This window comes from Astatotilapia calliptera, chromosome 20, assembly GCF_900246225.1.
Source record: "Astatotilapia calliptera chromosome 20, fAstCal1.2, whole genome shotgun sequence".
In the NCBI taxonomy this organism is placed as follows: domain Eukaryota; kingdom Metazoa; phylum Chordata; class Actinopteri; order Cichliformes; family Cichlidae; genus Astatotilapia; species Astatotilapia calliptera.
Genome location: NC_039321.1, coordinates 29,003,159 through 29,031,095, shown reverse-complemented (window position 1 = coordinate 29,031,095; position 27,937 = coordinate 29,003,159). Strand labels below are relative to the sequence as shown.

The following is a 27,937-nucleotide window of genomic DNA, read 5'->3' as shown; positions in this document are numbered from 1 at the left end:
TTCTAGTGGTGGGCACATGAAGAACATGAGGGGCGTGACAGCTCGGGGAACCCTTAACCAATTTTTTGTCCACCAGGCCACAGCAGAAGCAGATATGGTATGTAAACACTGGTTTGTTGTTTAAACCCTCTGGTTAAGGTTAATATGGGCATGTGCAGTGAATATCAGCGCTATGTGGCCAGAAGTGTGATAATATCATTTATTTTGTGTAATAAACAACTGCAAGGATAGATGATTACAACAAATAGATGAATAATACATAAAAGTAATACATAGATGAATAATGATGATGAGTTAAGATGCGTAATCATGGGAACAAGCGGGTTTACAAACAGGAGCAGCTGATTAGCATCAGAAAAGCTGAAATAATACCTCAACTGAAGCCAATTGTACTAAATGCACTATATGTGCACTGTTACAAGAATATTTTTGTTCTATTGCTTTCTATTAATTTATATAATTTTAAGTTAAGCAGGACAGAGTTCTTTTAAAGAAAGATTTACTTATATTCTCAAAAGTTAAGCATGACAGGCTTCTGTTTAAGAAAGAGACCTGTTTTACTGTGTTAATGTTGTCATTTTGAGCTAAAAATAAATGGCTAAATGATCATTTGTTTCCCATATGGTCATATCACAAAGAATATGCATCTGCTTAAATCAAATTCAAGTCAAATGGTTAAAAATAATTTCACACACACAAAAAAAGAGCTACCACACTGGGAAGGGTGAAGACAACTGGGTTGCCCGGCCCTGGCCACGAGGTGTCCCTTATTTATTTTTCAGGGAGTTGGCAACCCTAAATGCAATAGACAGCTGTAGTGATTTACTGGAAGTGTGTAAGGTGGGTAAAAACGTGATAAATAACCATAATAGAGAATCAAATGACAGTGCTGACTGAAAACTTCCTGTTGAAGACAGGTGGCATTTCTTTGTAAATTCACTATAAGGCAGAGTACTCGCTCAAGTATTGTAAGCAGACTGTTTTCTCAGAATTGTACTGCACACCACAGATATATGATGTTTTTCAGGTAATTTTCCATAAAGAGCTTGTGCACTGATGCACGGAAGCATTTTTGATGAAATCAAAACCATTTTTAAAGCATTCAAAATACTGCGCTTGGTTAGTGGACATGATGATGTAGTATTTATCTTTTCCATTTAAAAGCTGAAGATTACAAAACTAATGAGAGGAGAACTAAGAAGTGGTTTTGAACGGCACATGCAGTCAAGGGTTAAAGTGACAAGAACTCCACCTGTCAATAATGACACTCTGCACTCTTCTTCAACATAACAACTGCCTTCATCAGAGAGTTTATGGGTGCAATGACATTTGCCTTTTTTTGTTGTTCTGCTTTTATAGCAATATCCCTCAGTATATAGAGAGCGTTGCAGTTTTTATATAAAATAATAACTTATATTAACTCATATAACTTAATCAGTACACATCAGAGCATAATCTATTTAAGTTAAAAGATAACTTACCAACAATAAGTTCAAATCTTGTTTATTACTTTTAACATTAGTTTACAGAAAAACATCGATACAAAACATTAACTAAGGGATTATTTAATCCTTTGCATTTAAACATTTTTTGACACACATACTGATTGTTTGTGTCATGTTATTATTTGTATAGTTATAGTGTCGAGTTTGGCTTTTATTTAAGTAAAAATACTGTTTCAGTTACATGGAATTTGTATGTGCAAGCAGCCAAAAGAGATTTTCCTTCTGCAAAGGACAGAAAAGGTTAAAACTAACCTGAAACAGGAAAAGCAAAGAGCTGTGATATGGGCGCAAAGGTCACATGAGGAGAGAGCAGTAATGTTTAAGGTTATCCCTACTTAAACCTGCTGCAGGTGTGCTTTAAACAAAAACTACACTGCTTACTCTATGAAGGCAGAAAAAAAACTGAAAAAAGTGCCATGTATTGGATTTTAAATCTAAAATATTCAACTTTTTGTGTCATGTAGTAATATTAAAAACACGTGTTTGAGGGTTAATCTTCTCTGTAATGTACAATATAATGCACCTCCTGTGCTGCTAAACTAATAAAACATTACAATTATAATTATATACATAAATTATTGTTCTTTCTATCCACATGTTTTTGTAACACCTGGGTTAAACAATTTTAAGTGATGCTCGTGTTTGATGCTGATTAAAATTGATGGTGCTTTACAATCCGAACAGACTGATTTGTCCTTTTTCCCAAATTTTGAATGTTAACACTCTTCATCAGAGCTTGTGGCTTCTTGCAAGATGTCATATTGTATATTCTGTCATTTTCATCAGTCATTCAGTCAAGCTAAATGATCAGATTCCCTGCCAATAGTAGACCAATAAAATATTACCATTAGGCTAATACGTCTAAAAATGCCTAAAATTTAAAATGGAAACTTGTTGTGTATATTAAAATACAAAAAGGCAGGTATGACACATATTTCAGTATAATTGTTAAATGAATAACTCTACAGTTTCTCTTGATCAGTGTGTCTGAATAGTCGTCTGAGGCTACGACACCTGACCTGCAGAGCAACGACGTTCACCAAAAATGAGACTTTTTTTAAAAGTCAGCTTAAGACGTGTCTGTTTACTCGAGTACAATGTACTTGTAACCCGTTTGTACCAGTTCTGCTTAATGCATATTACATTTCTGCCTTTTCATTCCCGTATTTGTCGTAAATCCTCTTTTATTCATAATGCATATCTTTTTTCTTTTTTTTTGCTTTAAATTAGAGCAGTTTTTTTATTTGTTCCATGTTCTTTGTTTTTTCTTTCATCTCCCATCGTCTTCTTTTTATTGGATTATTTCTCTGAAAAACACTCTGTGGCTGTCTATGAGCGTTATAGAAATAATTATTGCGTGCATCCTTGGATAAATCTATAAAGCCATATCCTGTCAGTCACTGATAAAAATGTTTTTTGTTTTGTGTTGCATACTTCAGCTGCTCAGTTCTAGTCTGCTAGCTTTTGCTCAAATGTGACACCACGAAACACTTCAAAAGCTGGCTTTTAATTTATTTATTTTGAAGCATATGATAAAATTTAGTGCGATGTGAGAAATGCGTTTAAACAACCCAAACTCGCTGTCACAACATAGCCCATTATAGGGCATCTAGTTTTCAGCCCAGGTAGAGCAGACACCATATTTAACCTCTGGATCTGTTAAGCGATTGGAAATATTTAAGATCTACAACATCCAAACTCAGACATTGGAATGTCTTTGAAGAATGAAGGCATTTAGATAAAGCTCAGAAGTTTTGCAAAACGACATTGACGTAGTTAAATTAGTTAAATTAGCCTCCCACACAAACACCCATTAGAATTAATGAATTAAAGAATTCACATTACAATCTAATTGCATCAAACAATTCTGGAAAGCAACATTTCACCAGCGGATTGCGATTCACTCAAATGGTGAATACACGCCTCAGATTAACATTTAAACTGGTTAATACAAACATATGTAAATCGTGTCAAGTTAAATTGTATTAAAACTACACTGTACATATTCGCTAAATGTATTGTATATGTCTAATATAGTCTGAATTTGATTTGTATCCAAAAGAACACGGCTGTAATAGATAAAATATTAAACTCGCCACTAGAAAGGATAACGTGTATCTTTGTCATTTTGTAGTTCAAATCTGTATTGTAACATTATTGTTCAAGATTAAAAGAAGATATTCTTGAGAGGAAAAAAAATGTAAAAATCCCATTTACAATAAATGTAACTTTATTGACAGTAAAAAGTTTTTTAGAATATCGAGGGGCGAGGATTTGTAACTGCAAGAACATCTTTGAAAGCAACATGACTTCTTTTTTTTAAAATAATGAGGCAGTTGTACATCTTGAACTTTGAGGTAAAGTGTTTTGTCATGTTACATCATTCACAAAATATTGTATAACATTGAGTCCACACAAGGAGACAAAAACCCATGCCTCACTTTCACTTCTTGAAATTACTTCACATTTCAAAAATAATTCACAATTTAGATAAAAGCAGAAAATGACAAGCACACATGCTATATTCCATTCACACGCACACACACGTTTCTCTACTTATCAAACCAAGTGCATTTTTAGATTTACTTTTTTTCTCAAACAGTTTCAAGTACATTTTGCTTGCTATTAAAGGAAATCAAGTTAAAACTATGAAGCAGCAAACCCACAATAACAAGAATACTGAGTTTGGTCTCATTCATGTTCCCAATATTAACATTGTCAGATAACTCACCATACTGTAGCAATAAGGTATTTGGGTGCTATAAAGAAGCAGGAGGTAACATTTCATGGACTTGAGGAATATGCTGGATAAGTTTTGGAATATAGCTGATTAAATACACCAAGGCTGAAACAAACAACACTAAATAGATAACCACAAGTGACAACTGAACATATCCAAAGTGATTCATTGTTAATTATTTTTTAAATAATTTATTAACTCACTTATATTATGGAAACTGTCTAAAATCTCAGCTTTAACCGCTGAGTGCGAAACCACAAAAGGATGGTTTTAGTTGAACTGATATTTAATTATCAGTCACACAATGCAGCAAACTTGAGTGCAGACCGCTGTAGGACTCTGTAGAAGGCCGGCTTCGTTAGAAATATACTGGCGTTGCAAATTAGAGGACCAGTTGTTGTGAGTAATATGCGATTCATCAGTGCAGTCGAACAATCAAGAAAAAAAATTGTAAAAGCCATCAAGTGCTTCAGCAAAGATGTTCATATATAAGCAGGGAACCTAAAAGTGCAATCCTGTATAGGTATAGCACCCTGGGCTATCTCAGTCGGGCTCTTAATGTACACTGCATGGCTCATGGTCTGATCTGCACCAGTCTTCTAAGGCTCACTTTAAAATCCAAAGCCAACTACTTTTTAGCTATAATTCAGCCCTGAACTGCCATTTTTGAGTTCATTTCCTCTTCGATTTTCCTTTGAGTTGACTCCACAAACTGTTAAAACCATGCTGTAAACAATATGTATTCCTACAGCAGCGCACCACTGTAGGAGTTAAGGCAATCCCTTTCTGTGCTTTGTCTGTGACCAAAGCTCCTCCTGAACATAGAGGCACAAAGCTCTCAGTGCATATTAAGCGTACCTGACACAATTCACAAAATACCCTCCGCAGCAACAAAAATGAAGCTCTTAGTGCACGCTAAGCAATATATTTCTTAAAATGTACAGGCCATGTTTTTCTTAACCGCATCTCCTAAAAGTGCTAACTACTCATAATCACTTAGGAAAAGATGGCTAGTCAAGATTTTTGAGCACCAGACCCCCCTAATTTTTTTTTTCACTTAAGAGGAAATCCCCAAAGAAGGCACTTTTAAAGCAAAACCAGGGGTTTTGCAGTATGATTTGATATGGGAGTGCAATCAATCGTAATTTGTCTCTGCTAAACTTTGACTGGTGCAGTACTAAGTTTCTTCACTCGCGTCTGCCTTGGTACAATAAATTCTCTTACAATAAAATCACACAGGATTTAAAGCAACTGATCTGGTGCAGAACAAACGTGAGCCAACAACTTTATAGAGCAGCAGTCACCTCTCCTCATCCTGCCAGCGTCCCCTCTCCTCAGCCCACCTGGTGCTCTCCACGGCTGATGTGTGATGAGAACTCGTAGCGGTCCTGGCTGCGGTGGCCACAGATGTTGCATTCGAATGGCTGGCGGAAGCCGTGGCAGCCCATGTGGATGGTAAACATGACATGGTCCAGAAAGAGGATGCGGCAATGCCGACAGTGGAAGGAGCGCACCTGCCTGCCATCCCGGTCTAACACCTGCACAGTGTCCCTGGAAGAAATGGGCGAGCCAGGGCTCCTCTTTACTATGGTGGGGGGCACAGGACACGCTCTCTCCCACTCTGGGTCCAAGTCTTTGGCCTGGCTGGGGCTGGAAGTGGGATGGCTGCGGGGCAGTGCTGAGGTTTGGTAGTGGAGGTGGTGGTTGTTGGAGGTACTTGTCGGGGCAGCAGCCCTTGTGCTCTGCTCTTCTGCTGTGCTCTCTGTGTCTGTGGAGTCGGGGCAGCCGTTGGGTGAGGTGGTGTGGCTGTGTGCTGTTGGCTGGTCATCGCGGCCTTCACCTGCCTCCCGCACAGCCAGGCCAAGAGACATTGGTGCCAGCCCACCTCCGCCATGGGCCCGAGGGCCATGAGGGGTCACGTTGCTGCCGATGGAACCCATGACTGTGCGGAGCTCAGACAGGAAGGTGGGATGGAGCTGAGACAGAGCAGGCGACTCGTGGTTCTCACCTTTAACCCTGGCACAGTGTAGCTGTGAACCGGCCAGCACAGTTGAGTTGCCAACAGACTGTGAAGTCATGAGGTCTCCCTCTTTTTCAGAGCCAGACGACAATTCGTAAGGTGCTTCGAGTGGGTCAAGGTGCATGTGCTTTTCGCCTATGAAAAGAAGAAATATCGGTTGAAGCAAAGCGTGCCCCAAATTGTTAAAAAAAAGATATTTGACCAGCTGTCTTGGCACAACTGAATCCCAGTGTCTCCATTTGGCACAAGGATGTAAAACTGCTTAGCTCTTATGAAGCTAAAAATATATGTCACTTGTACTGTATAACATAACAAAGATATCAAACAGAATAAGAATAGGCTTACTAATATATTTCTACTTCTACTTCACTCAAAAAAAACTCACCCAAAAACTTCTGTGGCGTTGACCTCTTACGTTTCGTGATGCTTATAGCCAGTCGATCCACAAACTGGATTTTGTCATTGGTTGGCTGGAGTTCAGGTTTAATAGCTGTCCCCATATTTACTGACTCTTCACCTACGAACAGAAAACATCAGTCAAACATTAATCTATTGCCAAATTATGTGTAAGCTAGCATTTACAATATGCATGAAGTCAGAAATGAGTTAGTTTTATGTAACAATAGTGAGTTTTATGTTATATGCCATGTATTACCCTTTGCTGTCTGTGTGTTGACAACCGCCTTTTGGTCCAGACTCTTTTGATAAGTATGGCAGCGCTCCAGATGTTCCTCCAGTGTGCTTTGTTGCTTGTAGCTGCGGCTACAGTAGCTGCACTTGAAAGGTTTTCCCACCGTCGGAGAAGGAACTGTAATTCAAAGAAAAAAACATTATATTGATTTCATCTAGAATAGCTAATAAGTTGCCATAGCTGGTGGAACTTGTTGAATAAATATAGGACTAATTGTTGTTTATTTATTTATAGTTGGGGGAATTTTTTTGAATGAAAAAAAGGTTTGGATTTCCCCCCTGACTAGCAATTCCTGAAACTGACCTATGTTACTTGACAGAAAAAAACGCCTAAACCTTTACCGCAAGGTTCCACCCTAGTAAGCTGTCGGAAAGACTGACGTCAATTCACTGAAATCCAGTTTGTAATCATCTTTTCTTTGAAAATGAACCTTTTGAGACCTGAGGAGAGCGACCAAGACCTACTGTAACAAGACTGTATTTGAACACCTGTGAATATCTGTTCAAGAGCACCAGCAGGATTTCCTGTTTTGATACTGTTAAATGTCATATTCTGTCATGTGTTTTACAGAAAACTCTCATAAAGACCTATTTCCTCTGAGATAGAAAGAAGGGGGAAATGGACCTTTCTAATAGAGCTCCACTTTTACTGCTTACCTCTGTGTCACACATTGCACGTGTTCACGCTATGGAATCGTATTACTTTGCAGCAACAATAACTAAACAAGTACATTTGTGAAAAAATCTCTCCATGGACTGTATATGATGTGTTAGGTGCTGTTGTATGGCTATAAAAGCCCAGAGCTCTCAGCTGATTCTGGCTGTTCTCCATGCTATCCACCAGAGTTGTCTGGCCAGATTATGTATGTAGATTCCAAACTGTCCATATGTGATGTGAGTGTAGCACTTGACAATCTGGCTCAAGTGTTAAAGAAGAATAATTTTGCTGTTTGGGAGGTCACTCATTTACCTGCATGTGTGCGCAGATGTCCAGCCAGTGCATCTCTCCGACGGCAAGCGTAATTGCAAACGGGACATTTGAAAGGCTTCTCTCCTGAATGCAATTTAATGTGGCGCAACAGGTTTCCCTTCTGGGTGAAGGAAGCTCCACACTGGTTACACTGGAATGGTCGCTCCCCTGTGAACACATGGATGGAAAGAGGATGTGAGATGCAAATCCCACTGGGCATTGCACTCAACTGATACTTGTCTTTCATTTATTTAAAAACTGCCTTGCTGGGGGGGGTCCTTCTTTTTTTTCTTACCTGTGTGGCTACGCTTGTGCACCATCAGCACGTTAGGTCCAATGCAGATCATCCCGCACACCTCACACTGGAGCTTCCCATTGGGCAACCTGATAGGTCCTGGTGAAGCCGAATTTGGACTGGCCATCTCACTGTATATGCTTGCTAGGTCTCTTCCAGCCCCAGCGAACTCTGCACTGGCTTCTTCCATGGGGTCTCCCTGGTCATTATTCCCGCCGTCGATCCTCACAGCCTCTTTCTTCTCTGGCTGTGGAGCGCCATCACTGCACAACTCAACCTTGATGGAGTTTGCTTTGTAAAGAGAGAAGGAGAGGAAGAGATATATATTTACTTACTTATGTAACATGAAAAAGGTATTCTATACAACCGTATGGCTGCAATGTAACAAAGGAATGATAACTAACCACTAAGGGAGCGGTGTGGTGAGGACTGCTGACTGTTTGGAGATCTCGCAGAAGGGCCCTGCAGCCCGCCATAAAAATCCTGTTCTGTTGATGATTCTCCTCCATTACCTGAAATACAAATATGCCCACGTTATTAAAGTAAACATGAAAGTCTGTAGACAGCACACACCAGCGTACAGTAGTTTTTCCTTTATATCTACAATTACCTTGTGTGTATGAGCGTCCATTGCAGTCATCAGCATTCATTCTCTCACCAGATGCCTACAGAAATACAGTTTAAAGGCAGACTGTAAATACTATGGTTTGCCATTCATAGTTATACTTTCTGAATCAAACAGACTGAAATTGCACTCCTGTAAAAATTCTGTATCACACCTTGGATAATTATATAAAATGTACTTTTACACAACAGCCTGTTGCTTCAAGAATATGGTTCAAAAATAAATAAATAAATGTATGCTTTCTCTAATAAGTTCACTTAAAAAAATGACAAAGTATTATAGTAAACTTCAGGTCTCCCCTACGATGTCTGTATCCTTTCGATTCTTCTCCGCCAAGCAAATGACTATGAGAGGCTCCACATTTATGGCCAAGAGAGCTGAAGGAGGAGTTAAAGCTCGCAGAAGTAGAGAGGATAGCTGCCGAGGCTTTAACTATGAGGCATTCCAGTGTGCAACCACAACAAGACTATGTGCCTGATTTGATACTAACAGTGCACTGTATGTATATTAGATTACATTACAATGTTGAAGTTATACTGCATTATGCTGTATTACATTACATTATGTATGAGATACAACATAGTTACAATATTATTTTTTATTGATGGATCAAGTTTGTCAATTTGCACTTATTGTTTTTATGATGATGATGATGATGATGATGATGATGATGATGATGATGATGATGATGATGCAGTAGGCTGAATCTATGCCAGGCCTCCATAAAACGATTGTTACACAGCAAATAAAGTGAGGTATGCAGACTACACCAAGACCAGACTACACAGGCGTTGCTGAGTTACAGCGTCTTCAGACATACAGTAGCCTGTGCTCACTGTCATTGACCAGAATAGGCGATGCTGTAACGATGAACACAATTTCAAAGACGAGATAAGCAAAAGCACAAGACGTTCAAGGCTGCACCTTTTGCTCAAATGGATGACAGCAGTGGACAGAGGAGACTTTGGAGTGATCGTGGAGGGTGGGGGGCGGAGACAACACATCACAGGGAAAAAAAATTAATATCCTGTCATTGGCCGCGCATGGGGAGCAACAGGCGCTGATGCAGCCGGGAGACGCGCCAGTCACACCAGGGCACGGCGATTAAAAAAAACAAAAAAGAAATAAAAGAAAAAGAATAATAGAAAAAAATAAGGGACGCGCACCATTGCCGCCCCTTGCTTGACAAACCTTGCTGCCCCAACCCGAGCGACTATGTGCAATAAAAGATATTCCTGCATTTACAAATAACTGCCATGGCTCTCCACACGCAGGGTAGCTACTTGTTTTAGCTGCTCGCTGGATTTGCTTAGTTCTGACAACAATCGGCTCGCGGACGGTCGAGACAACAACGAGACACAACGGCAATTTGTTGCAAGAGTTGCGATTGTCCACATCCTCCGCATGAACGCGGCTGTCATCCAACACTGAGCACGTCAAAACTGGCCTGGGCTATACAATGTTTCTCATGAGCCGTTGCTATGGCACCCGACCACACGACAAATGGCATTCACCCTACCAACTACTAAAAAACATGCCGTACCTCCAAATTAACACCGACGGATGGTCTTACCAAGAGCCGCAGCGGAGTCCACGAGCCTCTTCCTTACCTGGCGACCGATCGGTGTTTTCCTTTAATTGTCTGAATAGCTGTTTGTTTTCCCAGGCGGCGACAGCATCTCCGGGATTTTTTTCTTTTTTTTTTTTCTTTCTTTCTTTTTTTTTTTTACCTGGGAATCGGAATCCCAAACAACTTCCGGGCCCATGCTGGGATACAGACCAAATAATTGTACAACAGAGCTCCTGAGTCGGTGATTGCCGAATTCATCGATGCGTGTCTTCTTTGCGGAGTTGTGGTCATAATGAGGGTGAAATGTGTGCTTTTAGATCATGTCGGACTCTGCACCGCAAATTGCTGCTGCGCATGAATATATTTTGTGAAATACTTGATGCAATACGCTGAGTGACCCTCAAATGTTTAATAAAAAACAAAAAATGGCATATGTAAATATACAGTGCGCCTGTATAAACACTACATGTACACGCGTCTTACAGAAAGCAAGCAGATATTAAAATAAAAGCAGGTGAAAATTGTTATCATGAGGTGGTTTACAATTACACTTCATCTTTAGCCCCAGGAGGTGGCAGCAAACTGCTGCATGGTCCAGAATTGAATAATGGACTGGACAGCTGTGAAACACACAGTCGATAAGTGTTATAAACCACAAAGTACAAGTGTCTGTGCGTGCCCTTGATTTATTTTTTCATGAACAATAAAAAATAATGACAACGCAAGCAAGCCCCCAATGAATAAAAGGCAACTAATTGAATCGATTGGGCCTGTGCCAACGTAGAAGGACCTCATAAGCCTCCTGGAGCTTCACAAATATTTCCTCAGCATCCTTGCTGGGGTTGTGGTCCGGATGCCACTTCTTGGCCAGCTCCCTATAACTTCGGGATATCTCCTCAAGAGAGGCCTCTGCTCCCAGAGACAATATCTGCAACATAAATACAATAAATCCAGATGAAACGGGCTAAATGGCAAGCAGAAAATGTAGACCTATTTACAGCATGCATTTCTTACCTTCAGTGCCTCTTTCTCTCTCTCAGTGTATTCTTTGAGCAGTATTTCTAGCACCTTCCTCCAGGCATCTTCATAGTACCCTCCTCCAGTAAGCACACACAATATCCGATATGGCATTAAAAGAAGGTACTCCAACACACTTCTGAGCCAAGGCAGGAACCATAAAATATCCAGCAGTGCTGCTATAGAGTCAGACAGATAGTACAGGGTGGCTGTGGTGTTGTGGAAAATACAGTAAGCCAGCGGGGCAGAGAAGGCCAGCCAACCTAGACCGATCCTATAAAGCCGTGGACCTGAGGTTGGAACAAAAAATATTTAACTTCAGGAAGCCACTTAAAACTGAATCAGAATGATTATTATCGACGTGCATAGTAAAATCATCCAATCATCTCAGATTGGTGAAACCAGCCCACCTAATTTCTGTTTGCTCCCAGGTGTCCGTGGAGGTTTGAACGTGCGGTGCTTTGCAGCAGTGACACTGGCAGCCAAGCTTATAGGAAGAGGAGATAATGTGCTGCCATAGAATAGCAGGGAGGTTGCGAGACAAGAAGTCAAAGTCTTTTGGAGATCGGATGTCTGCTGGCCAACATTGGACACCAGATGCACCCCTGCACCCACACATAAAGGCAACACAATCAAGTAGAAGAAACTGAGGGAGTTCAGTCCTATCATGGCCACAGTGCCAAAGTAGACTCCAACACACACCTGTCCTGCAAATCTGACAGGACTCACAGGAGGAGGGATTGAAGTGGGAGGCCTTTTTCTCTCTTTATTTCCTTCTTGATTGGCCTCACTAACATAAGCAGGGATGCGTATAAATTCCCTGACCCACCCAAATCCAAATCCTCCTAGTGTTAGCATCCATAGCAGAGCATGGGTGTCTCTACCTAAGTACAAATGGTGAAGGCCCAAAGGCCCACCTACTGCCCACAGGGTGTAGGCAACAATTATACTTTTTACCATGAGGCCTCAGAAGATTACCTCCTGTACAGGTGAATATTAGTCATCCTTGATACATACCTGCAATAGAGTAACAAAAAGTGTTAGTTATACCTCCAAACCTCCATCAGTGTTTTATAATTATATTATACTTTAATCAAATAATTAAAATGGAAATGTTCAGCTTATGATTTATTGGCTTTGATCTTTAATCCCATGCGCTTACATCGCCTGCTAACATTTTATTTATTTATTTAGTTTCATAACTATACTGTGTTACACCCTCCTCTGTGATCTGTCTGTTGGTCTTTGCCAGGACACTCAGATTTTTAATCTCTGCCATCCACTTCCCTGGTTAAATAATATATTATATAAGGGTGATTTATCTTAGCTCATGCTGTGTATTGTTAGTTTTACTCAACTCATTATGTGATCCAAAACATGCCATTTTTGACAAAGAGTGCAACTATCTTTTCTGATCAATCGAAGATATTTGCTGTTCTTATACATCCAAATTGTATTTTAAAAAAGAGTTTGTTACTTACTGAGCCCATAATTTCAAATCCTTATCCAGAGAAATCCTTTTCCAGTGCTTTCCGTAGTTGAAGTTGCTGCATGTTGTTGCAATAGTTGGACTTTGGATCATGACAATGGGATTGCGCAGCGGCCTGAGTGCACAAAGCACATCAACACGAGCCTGTAATCATTTAAACTGATAAGACAAGTAAAAAGGCTAAAAGCGACATTTATGAAGAAAAAAGGACACTGTTGACAATGCTTCAAAGAGGGCTTAAGTTTATTTTGTAAGGAAAATAAGGACATAGCCTTAGGCCTGTATGCTAAACTTCAGCATAGGATAAGAGTATAATCCTGCTCCCCAGTGAAGCCTAAAACAACTTCACTTTTTCTGTACAATTTTACTTAAAGGTGTATAATACAAGCTTAAAGTATAAAACTCAAGTTATATCGTATTTTTTTAAATCAAAGCAAAGCACTTTTATTTTGTAAAGTGATATTCATTATCATATAAGCTAAAATATGAGATAAATATTATTAATACATCAGTAATACTTAGCATTATGCCTGATTATGAGGCTAACTGTATGTGATATAAGTAGTATCCTTGTGTGCGGGAATATATTTGTTAATAATAATAATTTAGTCCAGACAGAAATAAAGGTTTAAAACTTATTAAACTTTTGCCTATGATGGTATTGTTTAGCCTTCCATCAAAGAATTATCACCAGAACTATAATAGGGGAACAACTTGCTTGATGTTCAATTTCCTCAAGAATAAAAACATTTTGTTTTGGAAAATGGCCAAAAATATAAAAAACAAAATACACATACTTCAGTGATGTAACCTAACAAAGGCTCCTTACCTTAACTATATACTGACCAGGGGTATTTATGTGTGCAGAACCCCAGTGACCACTTATGAGCCAAGAAAAACCCCAATTGACCCTGATATTAATACCCCAATAGTCAGAAAATGTTTGATAATATATTAGGCACACCAATCTAAAACAACCATGTGCATCTGAAATAAACCTAGTTTTCATTAAGGTCATATTCCGTTTCGTTAAAGGTGTCTAGGAGAGGAGAGGAGATGATTCTCATTTAATTTTTTAATTTTTGTACGTTCTGTGCACCCCATTTATATCAGTGAGGGTAAGTTAATGCGACCAGCATCTCTCTAAATTAGTTTTAGCCAAGTGTAGCTACCTGTTCAGTCAGTGGGTGTGGACCACACGCATACCTGGAAAGTAGGCTGGGTCCACATTAATATTTCAAATCGCTGGACTGCCAAAACAATAAGCTCCCGTGGCCCCGCCCCCTGCGACCCCTCCTTTGCTGGGCTTTCGTCGGAGCTGAGCAGCCTTGCAGCAGCAGGTTAGCTCTTTAAAACCGAGCGAGCTCTGCTAGCTACACATCAACAGCATATCCAGAGAAGATGCAAAGTCGCTCAACTTTTTAACAATTCCACCCGCCTCCAGCGCTTTTAAGCCTGAGGACACTGTTATGGTTTCGGAGAATGGAAACGGACGACGTGTCGGTTAGAGAGCAACTTTTCCACAACCGTGTCCGGGAGACTATAGTAAGTAACGCCGAACCAACCCAACCGTCAGTGACTATGCTTATGAGCCCCCCGCAAACGTCGCATCACTGTAAGAAAGTCGCCTCAGTTCACGCTGTTTATTTCACTTTACCTAGCGGTAGCACGACTTTTGTTTCTCAGCTGTAGACTGCACGTCTTACTTTCTCAAGCGATAACAAGTTTGAAGTCACTTAAAAAAAGTGATGATAACGATTGAAATGTGCTCGCTCCCTGGGCTAGCTTAACCCATGTTCAAACTTTAACTGTTGCACGGATACAGCTGGTGAGCAGGCAGCAGAGAGGCACAGCATTTTGTTACTGTTGATGCTCTTTTTTCCCCCTCTGCTGTTTTATCGCAGTTTTGTATAATAGCAACAGCAACTATTTGAACCTTAGACTCGGTTCAGTTACAGCAAAGCACACGGCTCCTGACCTTTAACCCTCACATCACATCAGACGGGAGCCCGACTACTGAGATTGGAGATTGCTGAACCAGCCTATCATAAAAGCATCGTCAGGCAACACTTTATCACCTTCGTATCTTAGCATCAGGAGTCGATTCATCAACTTGGTTTGCTTTGCTCAGCTCCAGGTAGTTCGTTCTGGTTTGCAGAAGATCATGAGGTGAAAAAAATGTGAGGTTTTAAGGAACAACGTGTGTGTGTGTGTGTGTGTGTGTGTATAGATGAGTTGTATAATATGAAAAATAGTGATTCCTGTGGGAGATTGAGTCACTGCAGCAGCAAAGAAATCAGAACAGGGCTTACTGAATCCAAAAGAACATACATTAAGATTGTGATCAGTTAGACTGCTTTTATTTGTATGACGAGTCAAATTCTTGCTTTTAACTGTGAAACCTCTAAAGAATGTAGGTTTTTTTTTTTCCCAACAGACTAGGAAACCACCCCCCCCCCTTTTTTTTTAAGTGGTAGGCTGAGATATTTGCACATTAGGGCTGTTGGTGGCTTTTTTGTCTGCCCACATTAGGTATCAGAAGCAAGATTACATCCTCTGGAAAATATCACTTAAAATAGTATTCTACATTTGGTAGGCGGTATATATTTTCAGTGATAGATAGGATGCAGTTATTAATAAATCAAAACCAAATGAACAGCAAATAAAGTGCTTGCATTTCTTCTAATGCCCTTGTTTTGTCATTGTCCCTTTCAAATACCTAATGCTATTAGCAAGTGGCAAGTCTCAAGTCTCCAGCTTACCTCCTCATCACAGTACTTCCTCTCAGGCTTGTCAGCTGCCCCAGCACCTCTGGTTATTAATGGCTTTAGGCCAAGCCTATCTTTAATCAGCTTATTTTAAAGTCATAAACCTGTGGCAGAAGTGCATGTATGCTAGACCGAGAATAATATTTTGCACTAACAAAAAAGGCTGGATGAGACATTTTTTTTAAAAGTAGAAGAGCAACTCTTTGATATCCAAAAATAATTAAATAAAAATAATTCCTTCCATCCATCTTTTTCCACTTATCCAAGTCGGGGTTTCAGTTGAGCTGAAGCCCATCCCAGCTGTCATATGGTGAGAGGTAGAGCTAACTATTTACACTCATGGCCAGTTTACAGTCACCATTCAACCTAACAGGTATGTCTCTGGACTGTGGAGGGAAACGCACACAGGTAGAACAGAGTCCACAGCCAATGGATTCGAACCCAGCACCATCTTGCTTTGAGATGATGATGCCAACCATCGCACCACCATGCTGCCATTTTACTGCATTGTATTTGTTTTAGTTATCAGTTAATCTGATGATTATTTTTTTACAGCTGTTTAGCCTATAATGAAATATTCCAAAAGGTCTTTGAGAAGCTAAACTGACTTATATTTGCTTTAAAATAACTGAATGGCTATCAGAATAGCTGCTGACTGAGTTTCTGTGGATAAACTAATGGTTTACTTGGGTAATTATTGTAACTCTTATTCATAAATAATATAATAATAGATATGCGTCAATTGTGAGATGCCAAAAACTAAACAAAAGAAAACAGTGTTTTAAATTCTTTCAGTCTTTTACAGTTCTGTATTTGAAGCTAGTGTAAAACTGATGTTAGACTACAAACATCAGCCACTGATATTTCTAAATGTCTGTTTATTTACCAACAGGCCAGAGGCAGTCAACGAGGCGTGTATCATCCAATAGAGATGTTTTTATAACAACATGTCCTTAGCCGACGCATATAAATGCTGGTTTAGCTACTGAGAATGCTCTCGTATTAGATATCCAAAGCATGCAAGCAGCTGTTCCATTAGTGCTTCTTTTTTGATTCTGAGGAAATGTGATGGAAAAATAATGCACGTATCAATGCACAGGGTAGATACATTTTTCCATAGGTGCATGACAAAGATACGCTATAAAGGCTATTTCTATATGCAACAAACATGCTTGCAGCTATTTGCCTGTCATGAGAACAGATGAGAGTAGTTTAATAATAATAATAATAATCAGTTAGATATCTTGTTGGAGTGAAGACAAGTGGTAAAATTCTGTGCTTGACTAAAAGGGGGGGGGGGGGGACGGTATTTATGTGAAGTATGACACTTTCTGGCTTCTGGTCAGAAGCCTCCCAGTTGGACCAGTTGGTACCGGATTCCTAAAAGTCGACAGTAATTCCAAACAAATTCTAATTCAATGAAATGTACTATACCTGTTTGGCCAAAGGCATAATAAACAGTTAATAATCAGTGGGAAAGTGCGATTACAGCCAAGTGCATGTCTTCACTTGAGCTGATTGTGTTCTTGTAAATCATCTTGGGTATCAGCAGATAGTAGAAAATTGAAGCGCAGAGAGCGTAGCTCGGCTGTGGGGGTAAACAGCCGAGCTAGGAGTGCTCATCCACAGACCACAGCCTGAGCCTGGTCGGATCAAGAAGGATCAGTGTCTAGCACGATAAAAGGTCATGATGATAAAATCTTGCAGTAGAGAACTGGAACAGCCAGCATCAGCACACACTGATATCTATTCCCCGCTTAGAAAAGAGCACTGTAATATTTGTATAATACCTGAGTCTCAGGCGCTCTGACTGAAAACTATAATAGCTCAGAACTGATGGGTTTGAGTCTTAGGAGTGACTTTCTGCAGTACTTTTGAGAGAAGGAAAACAGAGGACAATGTGTTGGATGGATCATCCCCCCCCCCCCCCCCCCCCTTAATTTTTTATTTATTTATTTATTTTAGTTTATTTGTTATTGAGAGACTCTATTGAAACGCTTAAGTATTAATTAATAATTATTGCAGACCATTAAATTGTGCTTAAGGTGTCTACTTTAAAAGCGAGTCCAGTTTTGGAAGAGATGCTTTGTCTTCGTTCTTCAAGGATTCAAGGAAACTTTATTGTCATTCACATCACATGTTTAAATGAGGTGAAACAAAATTACATTTCTGCTCTGTTCTTCTGCTCCTTTGTAAATTTTCACACAAACTGCACGGCTGGGCGAGATGAGAACATTTGCACTTCAGCTGTTTTTTGTTTTCTTCGGCAGAACAATTTTTGAATTACTCTGTGGATTGTGAAATAGTCTGCACTGACACTTTGTGTCACGCTAGAGCCTGAAATTCTCTAAACTCTCCCCTCAGCAGCCCTCTGTGGCCTGCCAGCTCTCAGTATGGCCAATTTAGCACGTTTTCCCCCCACCACACTCTACCTGTTTCTCACCCAACCTTTGTTTTCTACTTTTCTTGTTGTTGGATTAACCATAACAAGGTCCTTTCTAAATCCGACTGCATTATTCAACAATTTACGCAGACTGAGCTGATTAGTTGTTGCGCACAGTCGTTTGTTTTTTCCATGGTGCAGCTTTTGTGCTGCCACTGATCATTTCCTCTCGCACAGACTCTCAACTGTTTGTTTTTTTTTATTTTTATCTCACACAGCAAGTGCAAGATTAAACTAAAATAACAAACTTTTGTGTAAACTCGATTTAGCAACAGGTTTTATACGACGTTGTATTTCTGCAGAGAGCCTCTCCCTCTGTGTTTGTTGCTGTTGTTACCTTAGGGACAAACGTCTTCATTGTGCTGTGCATACAGGGCTCCCCAGAGGCTCTGGAACAGGAATGTTTTCATTGATACTTGTGGTTTGGCAACATCAGTTCATTCATGACTCACAGCAACACTTTGTTGCACTGATAAAAATGTATTGACGTGAAATTAATGCCACACAGTTTAGCTGTCAGATAAATCAGGATTCAGCATTAAACGGTCACATCTTCTGCACGTTCAGCAGCTTAGCTTACATTGCTGAGCTTGTCCAAGTTGCTCAGGTATGTTTTATACTTGGGTGCGTTTCTGAGCAGGAGCTACCATTGGTGCTTGCTTATTGTCTTATCTGTGGCAGGCAGCGGTTTGATCCATTGTTGTATTAATGTAAAGAGATTTAATTAGAGTTGGCATGTTGAGGGCTTTCCCAGACAACAGATTGCTGGTGGAAGACTGGTTTAACCTAAATTTGTTGCTTTAACGTAATGGTAAGCAGTGTGGAGGGGGATCACTCACCCACTGGCATTAACCCTTCTCTCTTTTACTCTCTCATAATCCTTCTCAGTTTATCACAGTGACCTTTTTTTTTTGGACCAAATGGGTAATCTTCAGACGTAATCTGTGTCTCTCTTGGCATAGGCAAACTCGCATAGCCAGAGTGGAAAGCTGTGTGAGGAACACATTCTGTAATCCCCAAATGTCTTTTCTCTGCTTTCTCCCAACTTACACTAAACCAGACATGTCAGCAGTTTAAAGTAAATCTATTGCTCATTGACTCATTGATTAACATAGCATGACAGGTGGTTTACATAGCTAATCTTATTTATGTAAAACACTGGTCCCTTTTAATGCCTGTCCTCAGACCTTTAAATGCAAAAATAACACTAGAATTTTCTCTGTTTCTTCTGCAGATCTGTGTTCTCCTGTTTACTTGCCTTTACATGCTGTCCTACCTCATCCTTAACCAATTCAGGAAGACTGCAGAGTTTGTCACAGGTGAGTTTTCTGCAACACACGAATACTGCACTGTGAGAACGTTTTCTATCAAAAGCTTCTAAAGAATTGCCTGCAGCAGAATCAGTGATGATGTTGACAAGCACACTGTCTACATTGGTGAGTGGGTGGAAGTAGGCAATACTTTTCAACCAAGCACAGGTGTTGTTCAGAAATTACCCATTCTATTTTGAGCAGTCTTTGTTTTCTAGTTTGTGTGCAGGCTGCAGCAGGATTTTTCTTTTGAGCTTTATTTGAAGAGTCTTCAGAAACCTGAATAATGCTCAGGCAAGCAGTAAAATCAATATTGTTTGCATACATGAATGTACCACATATGCACCCTAGCAGGAAGGCAGCTGTGAGCTTAGGGCTAGAGTAACTAAATGTATTCACCTCGTTAGGCTGAAAGCATGTGAACCATACACATGACAAAAGATGTTTGCTTTTTGTTTTCTGACTTTTCGCTGTCTGGAAAAGTGTAGTAAGATGTGTTTTGGTGAACACAGACATTATAAAAATAGCACTATAGCTAATAAGCAACCTTCATGTAGTTACAGTTAAGTAATAACTGTTGGTGTACATGCCCATGTCGTAACACTGCCTCCACCATCTTTGTGGTGTCCTAAAAGTTTTCACCTTTTTGTGAACCCTCTGTATTTTCATGAAGGTAAATCTGTATTGTAGACACTGACAGTAACACTCTTACCTCTTTGCTCTTGAATTGTTTAGATGTTATGAAGGTTTTTTTGGTAACCATCAAAGTAATTCTGTATTCATGGACTTTATTTGTCTTCCCGTCATCTTTCAGGCCTTTTGTTGGTGCTGAGCTGGGCAGTAAATGTTTTCTTTTATAACAGCTGAAAATCTACAATTAATTCACAGCTGGATTGTTTGATTTAAAATCCATTGTGTCAAAGTACATAAGCAACATTATAAATAATTTTATTGTAAAAAAAAAAGTTCTTAATGTTTAACACAAATGTTGAAAGTGCTGAAGTGTGACTGCAGAACTTTCAACAGTTACATAATAAATCCAATAACTTCCCACAATTGGAAGCAGATGTGAGATGTCCAACTAGTCAGGTCTCTGTGCTCCACTGTGATTGGGTGGGAGTCTGGGAGATGGCCAGATGCTTTTTTTTTTTTTTTTTCTAAAATAGGGAGCGAGGAAAACCTGCTATATATTAGCTCACTGCTGAAAAAGTCTGTGCATCAACAACAATGGAACAGTTGTGCCCTGCAGCCTAAATGACAATTGTGCAACAGCACTGCACAAAGTTGTTTTTGTCTATAAAGATTCAAGAACTGGTTTTTGCTCCTTAGGCTTATCTTCTATATCTATATTTCTCCTCTGTGCCAATATTGATACAGTAAGGAAAATACTGTAGTACTGAGCTACAGAAATTCAAATAGTGAATTTAGACATGAACTTTGTAGCAAGATCTTAAACATTTATTCATTTTTTAAAGCTTAAAGAGGAAATGGAGACATTTATAGAAGTGTTTGTTTGGTATTCTTAATTCCCCGCTCTTTCTGTATCCTGCCTATAGGTAGTTCAGTTTTATTAGAGTCTGGGTTTTGCTTGAACAGAATGTTCCAAACATACTCGTCCCCCGCTTACTCCCCTTTCTGAAGCCGTTGCTTTTTGCTGCACTTCTACACACGCCCAAACACACGCACACTGAATGTGTTCTGTGCTTAGGCTTTCCTACAATGTAAAAGTCAGGTAGTTACATGTGAAAACAAACTGAGGTCTGTCAGTTATGTAATGAGTGTTGCTCTGTTCCCTTGTAGATGATGTCGAAGATGCCACTGTCAACAAAATTGCGTAAGTGAAAAACACAACTGATTAACTAGCTGGTATCAGTCTGTTCTCACTCCCACTCCATATGATTGAGCAGATACCAAGTCAGTGTGACGTGTGTAGTGACCCAATACCATTTGGCTTTGGATTTATTGCCCTGCCTTGTGTGTGTGTGTGTGTGTGTGTGTGTGTGTGTGTGTGTGTGTGTGTGTGTGTGTGTGTGTGTGTGTGTGTGTAATGGTGTGACTTCCATGTCACTCTGCCCTTTGTCCTTACACGCCGGCACTATATTACCTTATTCATGGCCACTGTAGCCTTTCATCTACGCTGTGGTGTTTGAGGCTAAACATAAATAAATGCACAACACTCACAAATGGTGTTTCTTCTTTTTCCAGGCTGTGGCTGTGCACATTCACCCTGTCTGTTGCAGTCTGTGCTGTGCTCCTTCTCCCCATTTCCATTCTGTCCAATGAGGTGCTGCTCACCTTCCCACAGAGCTACTACATGCAGTGGCTCAATGGATCTCTTATTCATGGTACATCTGTCTGTTTTTTTTTTTTTTAAGCAGGGATGACACCAAACATAACATCAAATAGAGATCTGTTTTAAAACTGGAACAGAATGAACAGTAGTGATGCCCTCTAGATCAATATTAAACAGGCCTGTGTCCAAACTGATAATTATTACTGACAGAGAAGCTGTGACCTCACTGTTCAATTCAGTCAAGTTTTCCAATCTCAGTGGAATGCCAGTGTCTCATTGTGAAGAACTGTGGTGCTGATTAATGTGAAAGTAACCTTTGCTGTAATGATTTTAGCTTATTTTGTTCTGTAATTATCGCACATTGCAATGTATGTATACAGTCTTGTCAGTGTTGGGAAGGCTGAGCCTCATGGTGGCCGATCTGGGTACTGCTAAAACTAATGCTAATCAGCGTTTGCCCCAAAAATAACAAATGAAAAATCTGTCTTGACAGGTTTGTGGAACCTAGTTTTCCTTTTCTCCAACTTGTCCCTGGTCTTCCTCATGCCTTTTGCATATTTCTTCACTGAGTCCGAGGGATTTGCAGGATCCAGAAAGGTAGCATTTTTAGCGCAAGCTCACATTGGAGACTCAAAATGATTTATAGATGCAAGTCCACAGTGCCTGTTTTCGCACCCATCTGCTCACACATCATCTACTTTGGTTGTGTAGGGTGTAATGGCACGAGTTTATGAAGCAGTTGTGCTGCTGTTGCTGCTGGCCCTGCTTGTGCTGGGCATTGTGTGGGTGGCATCAGCCCTCCTACATGACAACATAGCCCGGAAGAGCCTCTACGGTGAGTCAACCACAGATTCCTCAATGACAGGTAGTTTTTATGTTTCATATAGCCACTTGTGATGCTCTATCTCTCTCTCTCTGGATTTCAGACCTGTGGGAGTATTACCTTCCCTATCTGTACTCGGGGATCTCTCTCTTTGGAGTGCTGCTGCTTTTATGTTAGTATATCTCATTCACAGTTGGTGGAGTAGCTATAAACCTGGTTCTATGGCTTTTGCATATCATCATCTCTGTGCTTCTCTCCTCAGTGTGCACTCCCTTAGGGTTGTCACGAATGTTCAGTGTAACGGGCAGCCTGCTAGTCAAACCACGGGTGAGTCACAGGCTCAGTGTCTTGAATTTAAACAAGTCTAGTTGTCTAAAGCTATGCTAGCAACCCACTGAGTCAGTACAACTTTTCTTCTAACACAACTTGTTCCATCTTCAAAATCCACACTTCCTGCTGGTTCCAATCATGTTGTTAATTTGTAGTGTTTATTACATGAGGTGCAACTAAAGAAAGCATACTGAATTATCAATTTTGAGTGTGCTGTTGATGCACACTAGTCAGGGGAGTACACAAAGTAAATGAGCAAGCTACATATAGCTAGTAAACAATTCAAATGAGTTGGTTGGTTTTTAAAAATGGGAAGCTTCTGAAACCAAAACCTTTTAATGCCTCTGAGGTTTAATTAATAGTTTTCCAACGTCTATTAAAATGCAGAGCACCATGACTTAATGTAATAAATGTACATAATTGGTTTATACTAGTCTCTTTAAAGAACAGTATGTACTACTGTTTGGTCGTGGCTTTACTTTAACACGTTGAACTTTCCCAAATAGCAGTGAAAAACTGCTGTGAATGGCCTAAATGTCTGTGCTATATTTCACTGCAGTGGTGTCAGAACACCTGAACATGACCATTTCAACTTGTGCCTGTGAACTCATTAAAAATCGAATTGACTGATTGGTCCTGTCCTCTCTAGCTGCTGGAAGATGTTGAAGATACTCTGAGCTGCACCACATTTGAGGAAGACTCTCTCTCCAGGAAAATCAACTGTAAGTAGGTGATAGTGTTCACAAGAACGTTTCCTCTGGTTACTTCTCTCTGTTAGGTTAATTGGTTATTCAAAATTGGCCGTGGATGTGAGGTGTTTGAAGACTATAGGAAAAAGTACTTTATCAATGTGTGGTTAAAATGTGTAGTCTGGGGTGGTCATTAAGTGTAGAAAGGTGCTATATAAATACATTTATTTGTTTTTTATATTCATCCTTAAATTAACTGGTTGACATTTTCTCCTTCCCACCATCATGCGTGTGATTGTAGGTGGCAGTACATCCTGCTGGGTCAAGCTGAACATGGAGGCTCTGAAAAAAGAGTACCAAGCCGTCCAGAGTAAGCGCGTCGCCCTGGGTAAGACTGGGTGAACAGTCTGTCTCTCTGCTGGAGTTCTCGCACAGTGATTACAGAGTGTAGTCATTTGTTGTTGTCGCTTTTCTGTCTTTCTTGTTTTCCCCACAGAGATGCGGAGGAAAGCGTCCCCATGGCAGCGGAACCTGGGCTACCCGCTTGCAATGCTTGTGCTTCTCGCACTGACGGTACTTGCATGACTATCAATATAAGCATCAATTCTACTTTAAGTTTAATTTATCAAGACCACAATTATTTTTTGTTTTTTAAAGTATTATTTTGTAATTGTCTCTTGTGTCTGTAGGTGATGTGTGTGCTGATGGTCTGTTTCAACGTGCTGGAGTTGCTGCTGGATGAAACAGCCATGCCCAGAGGAATGGAGGTGGAGTTTCTGCCAAAACAGAATTAATAAATGCGCCCCTTTTAAAGGTTTATGTGCTACAGCTAGTTGTGATGATATATTGAGGATTGTTATTTTTGTGTGTTGTAGGACCCTCACCTTGGGATGGCCTCCTTTTCAATGTTTGGCTCACTGGGTGCTGCTGTTCAAGTAGTTCTCATTCTGTATCCTTTCATCCTCCCATCTTACAATTGGGTGCACATAGAGTTAATTAGTTGTCTACATTTGGCGCAGCCACTCACCAGGATGCCCTTGATATTTCACCAGGGCGTGGGTGATGTTGACTCATGCTGTCACACTCACACATTGGAAGCACCTTTTATTTTTTTTGTAGCCTACTTCTTGGGTGCTCTTTACCACTCTGCCTTCCACTGTTGTCCTTAAAATTATTTTCAGTTATCTGATGGTGTCCTCAGTGGTGGGCTTCTATAGTTCCCCTCTCTTCACTGGCCTCCTGCCTCGTGCACAAGACACCAACCTCACACAGGTACCCAGTGGTCAGCAGGCTCACATATTTCATCCAGAAACTGTTGTTTTCACTAAAGATGGTAACCTCTAATTTTTTTCAGATAATCGCCAACTGTGTTTCACTGCTTATCCTGAGCTCTGCACTGCCGGTTTTTTCACGCACTCTTGGTAAGCATGAAGCACAAATGAGAAGTGGGGCATTAACATTTCAAAGTTTCTAGCCTTGTCCACAGTTTTGCTCCTCTGTAATTCTGTGTGTGTTATGTGTGACTGAGCATATAGTCAATGTTTATGTTTATGTATATTACACAATCTTAACAATGCACTGTGTGCATGAAATACTAATAAGTTAGTTAGACTGTAATGGAAAACAACAACATTTTGAACAATTGTCTTTGACGTTACATGAAATAAAAAGTTTACCCTGACTCTGCTTTGACTGCATCTATAAAATGGAAAGCATTTGTGTAGTTTTAATGATGTCCACAGGAGGGCGTTTGTATGCCATGAATATTGTGCCTGCAGGTGAATTGGGGCTTTGGCACATTTTTCACAAGTTTTGCTTCTGTTATTTTGTGTTAGGGATCACCCGTTTCGACCTACTGGGAGACTTTGGTCGATATAACTGGCTTGGGAACTTCTACGTTGTATTTCTATACAACATGCTGTTTGCTGGCCTCACCTCTGCCTCCCTGATAAAGACGGTCACCTGGGCAGTACAAAGAGAGCTCATCCGTGCCTTTGGTCAGTCTACTTTCATTTTGAATTTATGAAGCAAAGTGAACAACGTTTGTAAGCATATACTTTTTTTTCTGTCAGTGAGACTGAGCTGTGCTTAAATTCATTGCACTTGGATATCTCTTTCATAACTTTCCCCACCTTTGGCCCCATTTCCCTATGGGCTGGTCTCTCTTCCTCAGATAGAAAGAATACAATTCTTTCAGGAAATTGTAAAGGGACAGGAGGAGAGTCAGGTCTCCTTGGGGACCTTCAGGCACACCGCCCTAGACCCCTCACAGCACACACACACACACACACACACACACACACACACCCTCCAAACCTCCACCCAACACAAACAACCACTCGGAGCATGGGCACGCCAAACTCACACATGCATACACACAATCCCCTTCCTCACACTCCAGATAGCATCTCTGCGCTGTGGCAGCTCTGCTGCACTTTCCCATTGCCTCCCAGCATACTTTTGTTCTGTGGTTAATAGACTTTCAATTCACCTAAATCACAATTTTTCCTAGCTTTGCAAATGTAATGCTCCACCTTTTGATTGTGTGATATTATAGTCCTTGTTTCTCTCTCTGTACAGGTCTCCACAGACTACCTTTAACTGTGTCACGCTCCACCGTCCCCTTCAGGCTCCTCCTGGCCAGTGGATTGTCTAAAATCCAGTGACTTTTTTGGTTTTTTTTTCCTTCTCATGACTGCCTTTCCTAACCTTTAAAAACTGAGCCATTTCAGAGGTGTACCCGGCGGATTAAAGGCATTCACAGTTCAGTCTCTTTGCCAGCTGGTACATGGATCAGGTCACCACGTGTGAAGAGACTGAAGAATGTGAGTCTGTTTGCACTGTGTCCAGTGGGAGCACCGCTTGATGCTGTGTTCAGTGACCAATATATCAGGGTCCAAGTTTATACTGCTTTTTGACTGCAAAGGCAAATACTGGTACAAGTGGTTACCGAGTCACAGGTGTGACTGGATCGAGGGGAAAAGGGATTAAAGCCATATTAGCAACGATAACAGAGCCCCTGCAAAGTCATGCTTTGTAAAAAGAGGATCCTTTAGCAGCTGTTTGTCTGACATATGTGAAAGTCAGCAGAGTTATTTTAAAATATTGCATTGTAGCTGTGACATAATTTCCTCTTCCTCCTTCAGGTCGACTGAGTGCTCTCTCTTTCTTTGCGGCTTCCCCACGCCTTCCTCTTTAAGTACCACCACTATTTTAAGACTGGAAGATCTTCTACTTCCATGTGTTTGGATGTTCCAGTCTGCACCAGTGTTATGTTGGTTAATAAAAGGAAGTCGTTAGTGGGGAGCTGATGGGACAGAGAGCAGTTCAGTTGTCTGCGGATCTGCGGGTTACACACAGGGAATGTGAGGTTGACGTGATGGTCTCAGTGTTGGAGCTCTTTTCTTTGTCTTTTACACACTGAGGTTACCAGTAGGATTAAGAGCATTTTGTACGACGGCTTGACTTTACAAAAAAAACAAAAAACTGAAAGCTTTACACTTTGTCTTATAAAATGTATTTGAATGCCATGTGACACTCACTAGTGGGAACTCGCTGCCTTAAAAAAACCAATCAAACTGTGAATCATTAAGCATTTGTGTGGGGAAAGTGCAATATTGTGTATGTAAAAGCACACTTTTTAACTTTAGCAAAAGTTATGTTTTCAGTTAATTTTCTGTGATGTTTATTTTGCTTTCATCTCATTCCTCTGTGTCGGAAACTGGAGTGAATGCATCAGATAATGTCAGAATATTTTGGAACAGCTATGTGGCTGTCAGGCTTTTTTTAGAGGTTAGATTATCTACTGTCAGCATTATCTCATCATCTGATATGTGTTGGTGATCCTGTGTCACAGGTTACTTTTGCTGCTGTATCAGCAGGTTATTTGCTGTTGGTTTGACCAGCAGGGGACACTATCTCTTAAGTCCAATGGCAATATAACCCCTAATTCTGTCTGGTTAGTTATTGTATGCATTATATGTGGACAACTCTGAGGTTTACTCATTTCACTTGTTCTGAAAAAGTTCTTATGGATTTTTCTGGCATTGTGTGTTGTTTTTATTATTTATGGTTGTTTGGGAATCCATACTTTGCATTTTGATTTATTACTACTCTCTTTTCAAACAGTTAAAGAAAATGTTTAGTTGTTCTGAAAGATTTCGAAAAGAAAACTTGAAATGCTGTTGTTTCAGATTTTCCTACATACTACTTTTTTTAAACTATTACGTGAATGTTTTTGAACAATAATCAATAAAAATGTGTTTTTGACCTCTTTGTATGCGTTTTGTTTTGTCTTTGAACGCACAACAAGGTTATTATTATTTATTCATTTCTTTGATGCAGTTACATCTCCTAACAT

The 27,937-nt window shown here is 40.2% G+C and overlaps 3 protein-coding genes across 5 annotated transcripts in view; 1 reads left to right on the top strand and 2 right to left on the bottom strand.

Moving 5' to 3' along the window:
- Positions 1-10,765, bottom strand: part of wnt10b (wingless-type MMTV integration site family, member 10b) — a 32,707-nt gene extending 21,942 nt beyond the window's left edge. The window contains exons 1-8 of the mRNA XM_026155255.1: positions 10,419-10,765; positions 8,831-8,885; positions 8,625-8,732; positions 8,221-8,511; positions 7,926-8,093; positions 6,921-7,073; positions 6,651-6,782; positions 6,254-6,400 (exon numbers count right to left, since the gene is read on the bottom strand). Of these exons, the coding sequence (XP_026011040.1) occupies positions 6,254-6,400; positions 6,651-6,782; positions 6,921-7,073; positions 7,926-8,093; positions 8,221-8,511; positions 8,625-8,732; positions 8,831-8,870 (1,039 nt within the window). The 5' untranslated portion in view covers positions 8,871-8,885; positions 10,419-10,765. The remainder of the gene's footprint in view (positions 1-6,253; positions 6,401-6,650; positions 6,783-6,920; positions 7,074-7,925; positions 8,094-8,220; positions 8,512-8,624; positions 8,733-8,830; positions 8,886-10,418) is intronic.
- A 44-nt stretch (positions 10,766-10,809) lies between these two features.
- On the bottom strand, positions 10,810-14,181 carry dnajc22 (DnaJ (Hsp40) homolog, subfamily C, member 22). The gene is made up of 5 exons (XM_026155258.1): positions 14,128-14,181; positions 12,914-13,036; positions 11,843-12,449; positions 11,430-11,722; positions 10,810-11,343 (listed from the first exon to the last, which is right to left on the bottom strand). The coding sequence occupies exons 3-5, from the start codon at positions 12,390-12,392 to the stop codon at positions 11,167-11,169; spliced, it is 1,020 nt and encodes a 339-aa protein (XP_026011043.1). The 5' UTR covers positions 12,393-12,449; positions 12,914-13,036; positions 14,128-14,181; the 3' UTR covers positions 10,810-11,166.
- Positions 14,182-14,229: 48 nt separating this feature from the next.
- Positions 14,230-27,273, top strand: lmbr1l (limb development membrane protein 1-like). 3 transcript variants are annotated; one of them, XM_026155252.1, is made up of 17 exons: positions 14,230-14,466; positions 19,367-19,451; positions 21,243-21,276; positions 21,648-21,787; positions 22,229-22,332; positions 22,447-22,570; positions 22,662-22,730; positions 22,821-22,885; positions 23,538-23,610; positions 23,879-23,947; positions 24,074-24,150; positions 24,267-24,344; positions 24,453-24,526; positions 24,759-24,849; positions 24,932-24,998; positions 25,413-25,574; positions 26,158-27,273. In XM_026155252.1, exons 1-17 carry the CDS (start codon positions 14,404-14,406, stop codon positions 26,241-26,243), a joined length of 1,461 nt encoding a protein of 486 aa, XP_026011037.1. In that variant the 5' UTR covers positions 14,230-14,403; the 3' UTR covers positions 26,244-27,273. The 3 variants fall into 3 exon arrangements, with proteins under 3 accessions (XP_026011037.1, XP_026011035.1, XP_026011038.1); XM_026155250.1 differs by having other exon boundaries at positions 14,231-14,466; positions 23,879-23,965; XM_026155253.1 differs by lacking the exons at positions 14,230-14,466; positions 21,648-21,787 and having other exon boundaries at positions 19,398-19,451; positions 23,879-23,965.
- Positions 27,274-27,937: the final 664 nt, after the last annotated feature.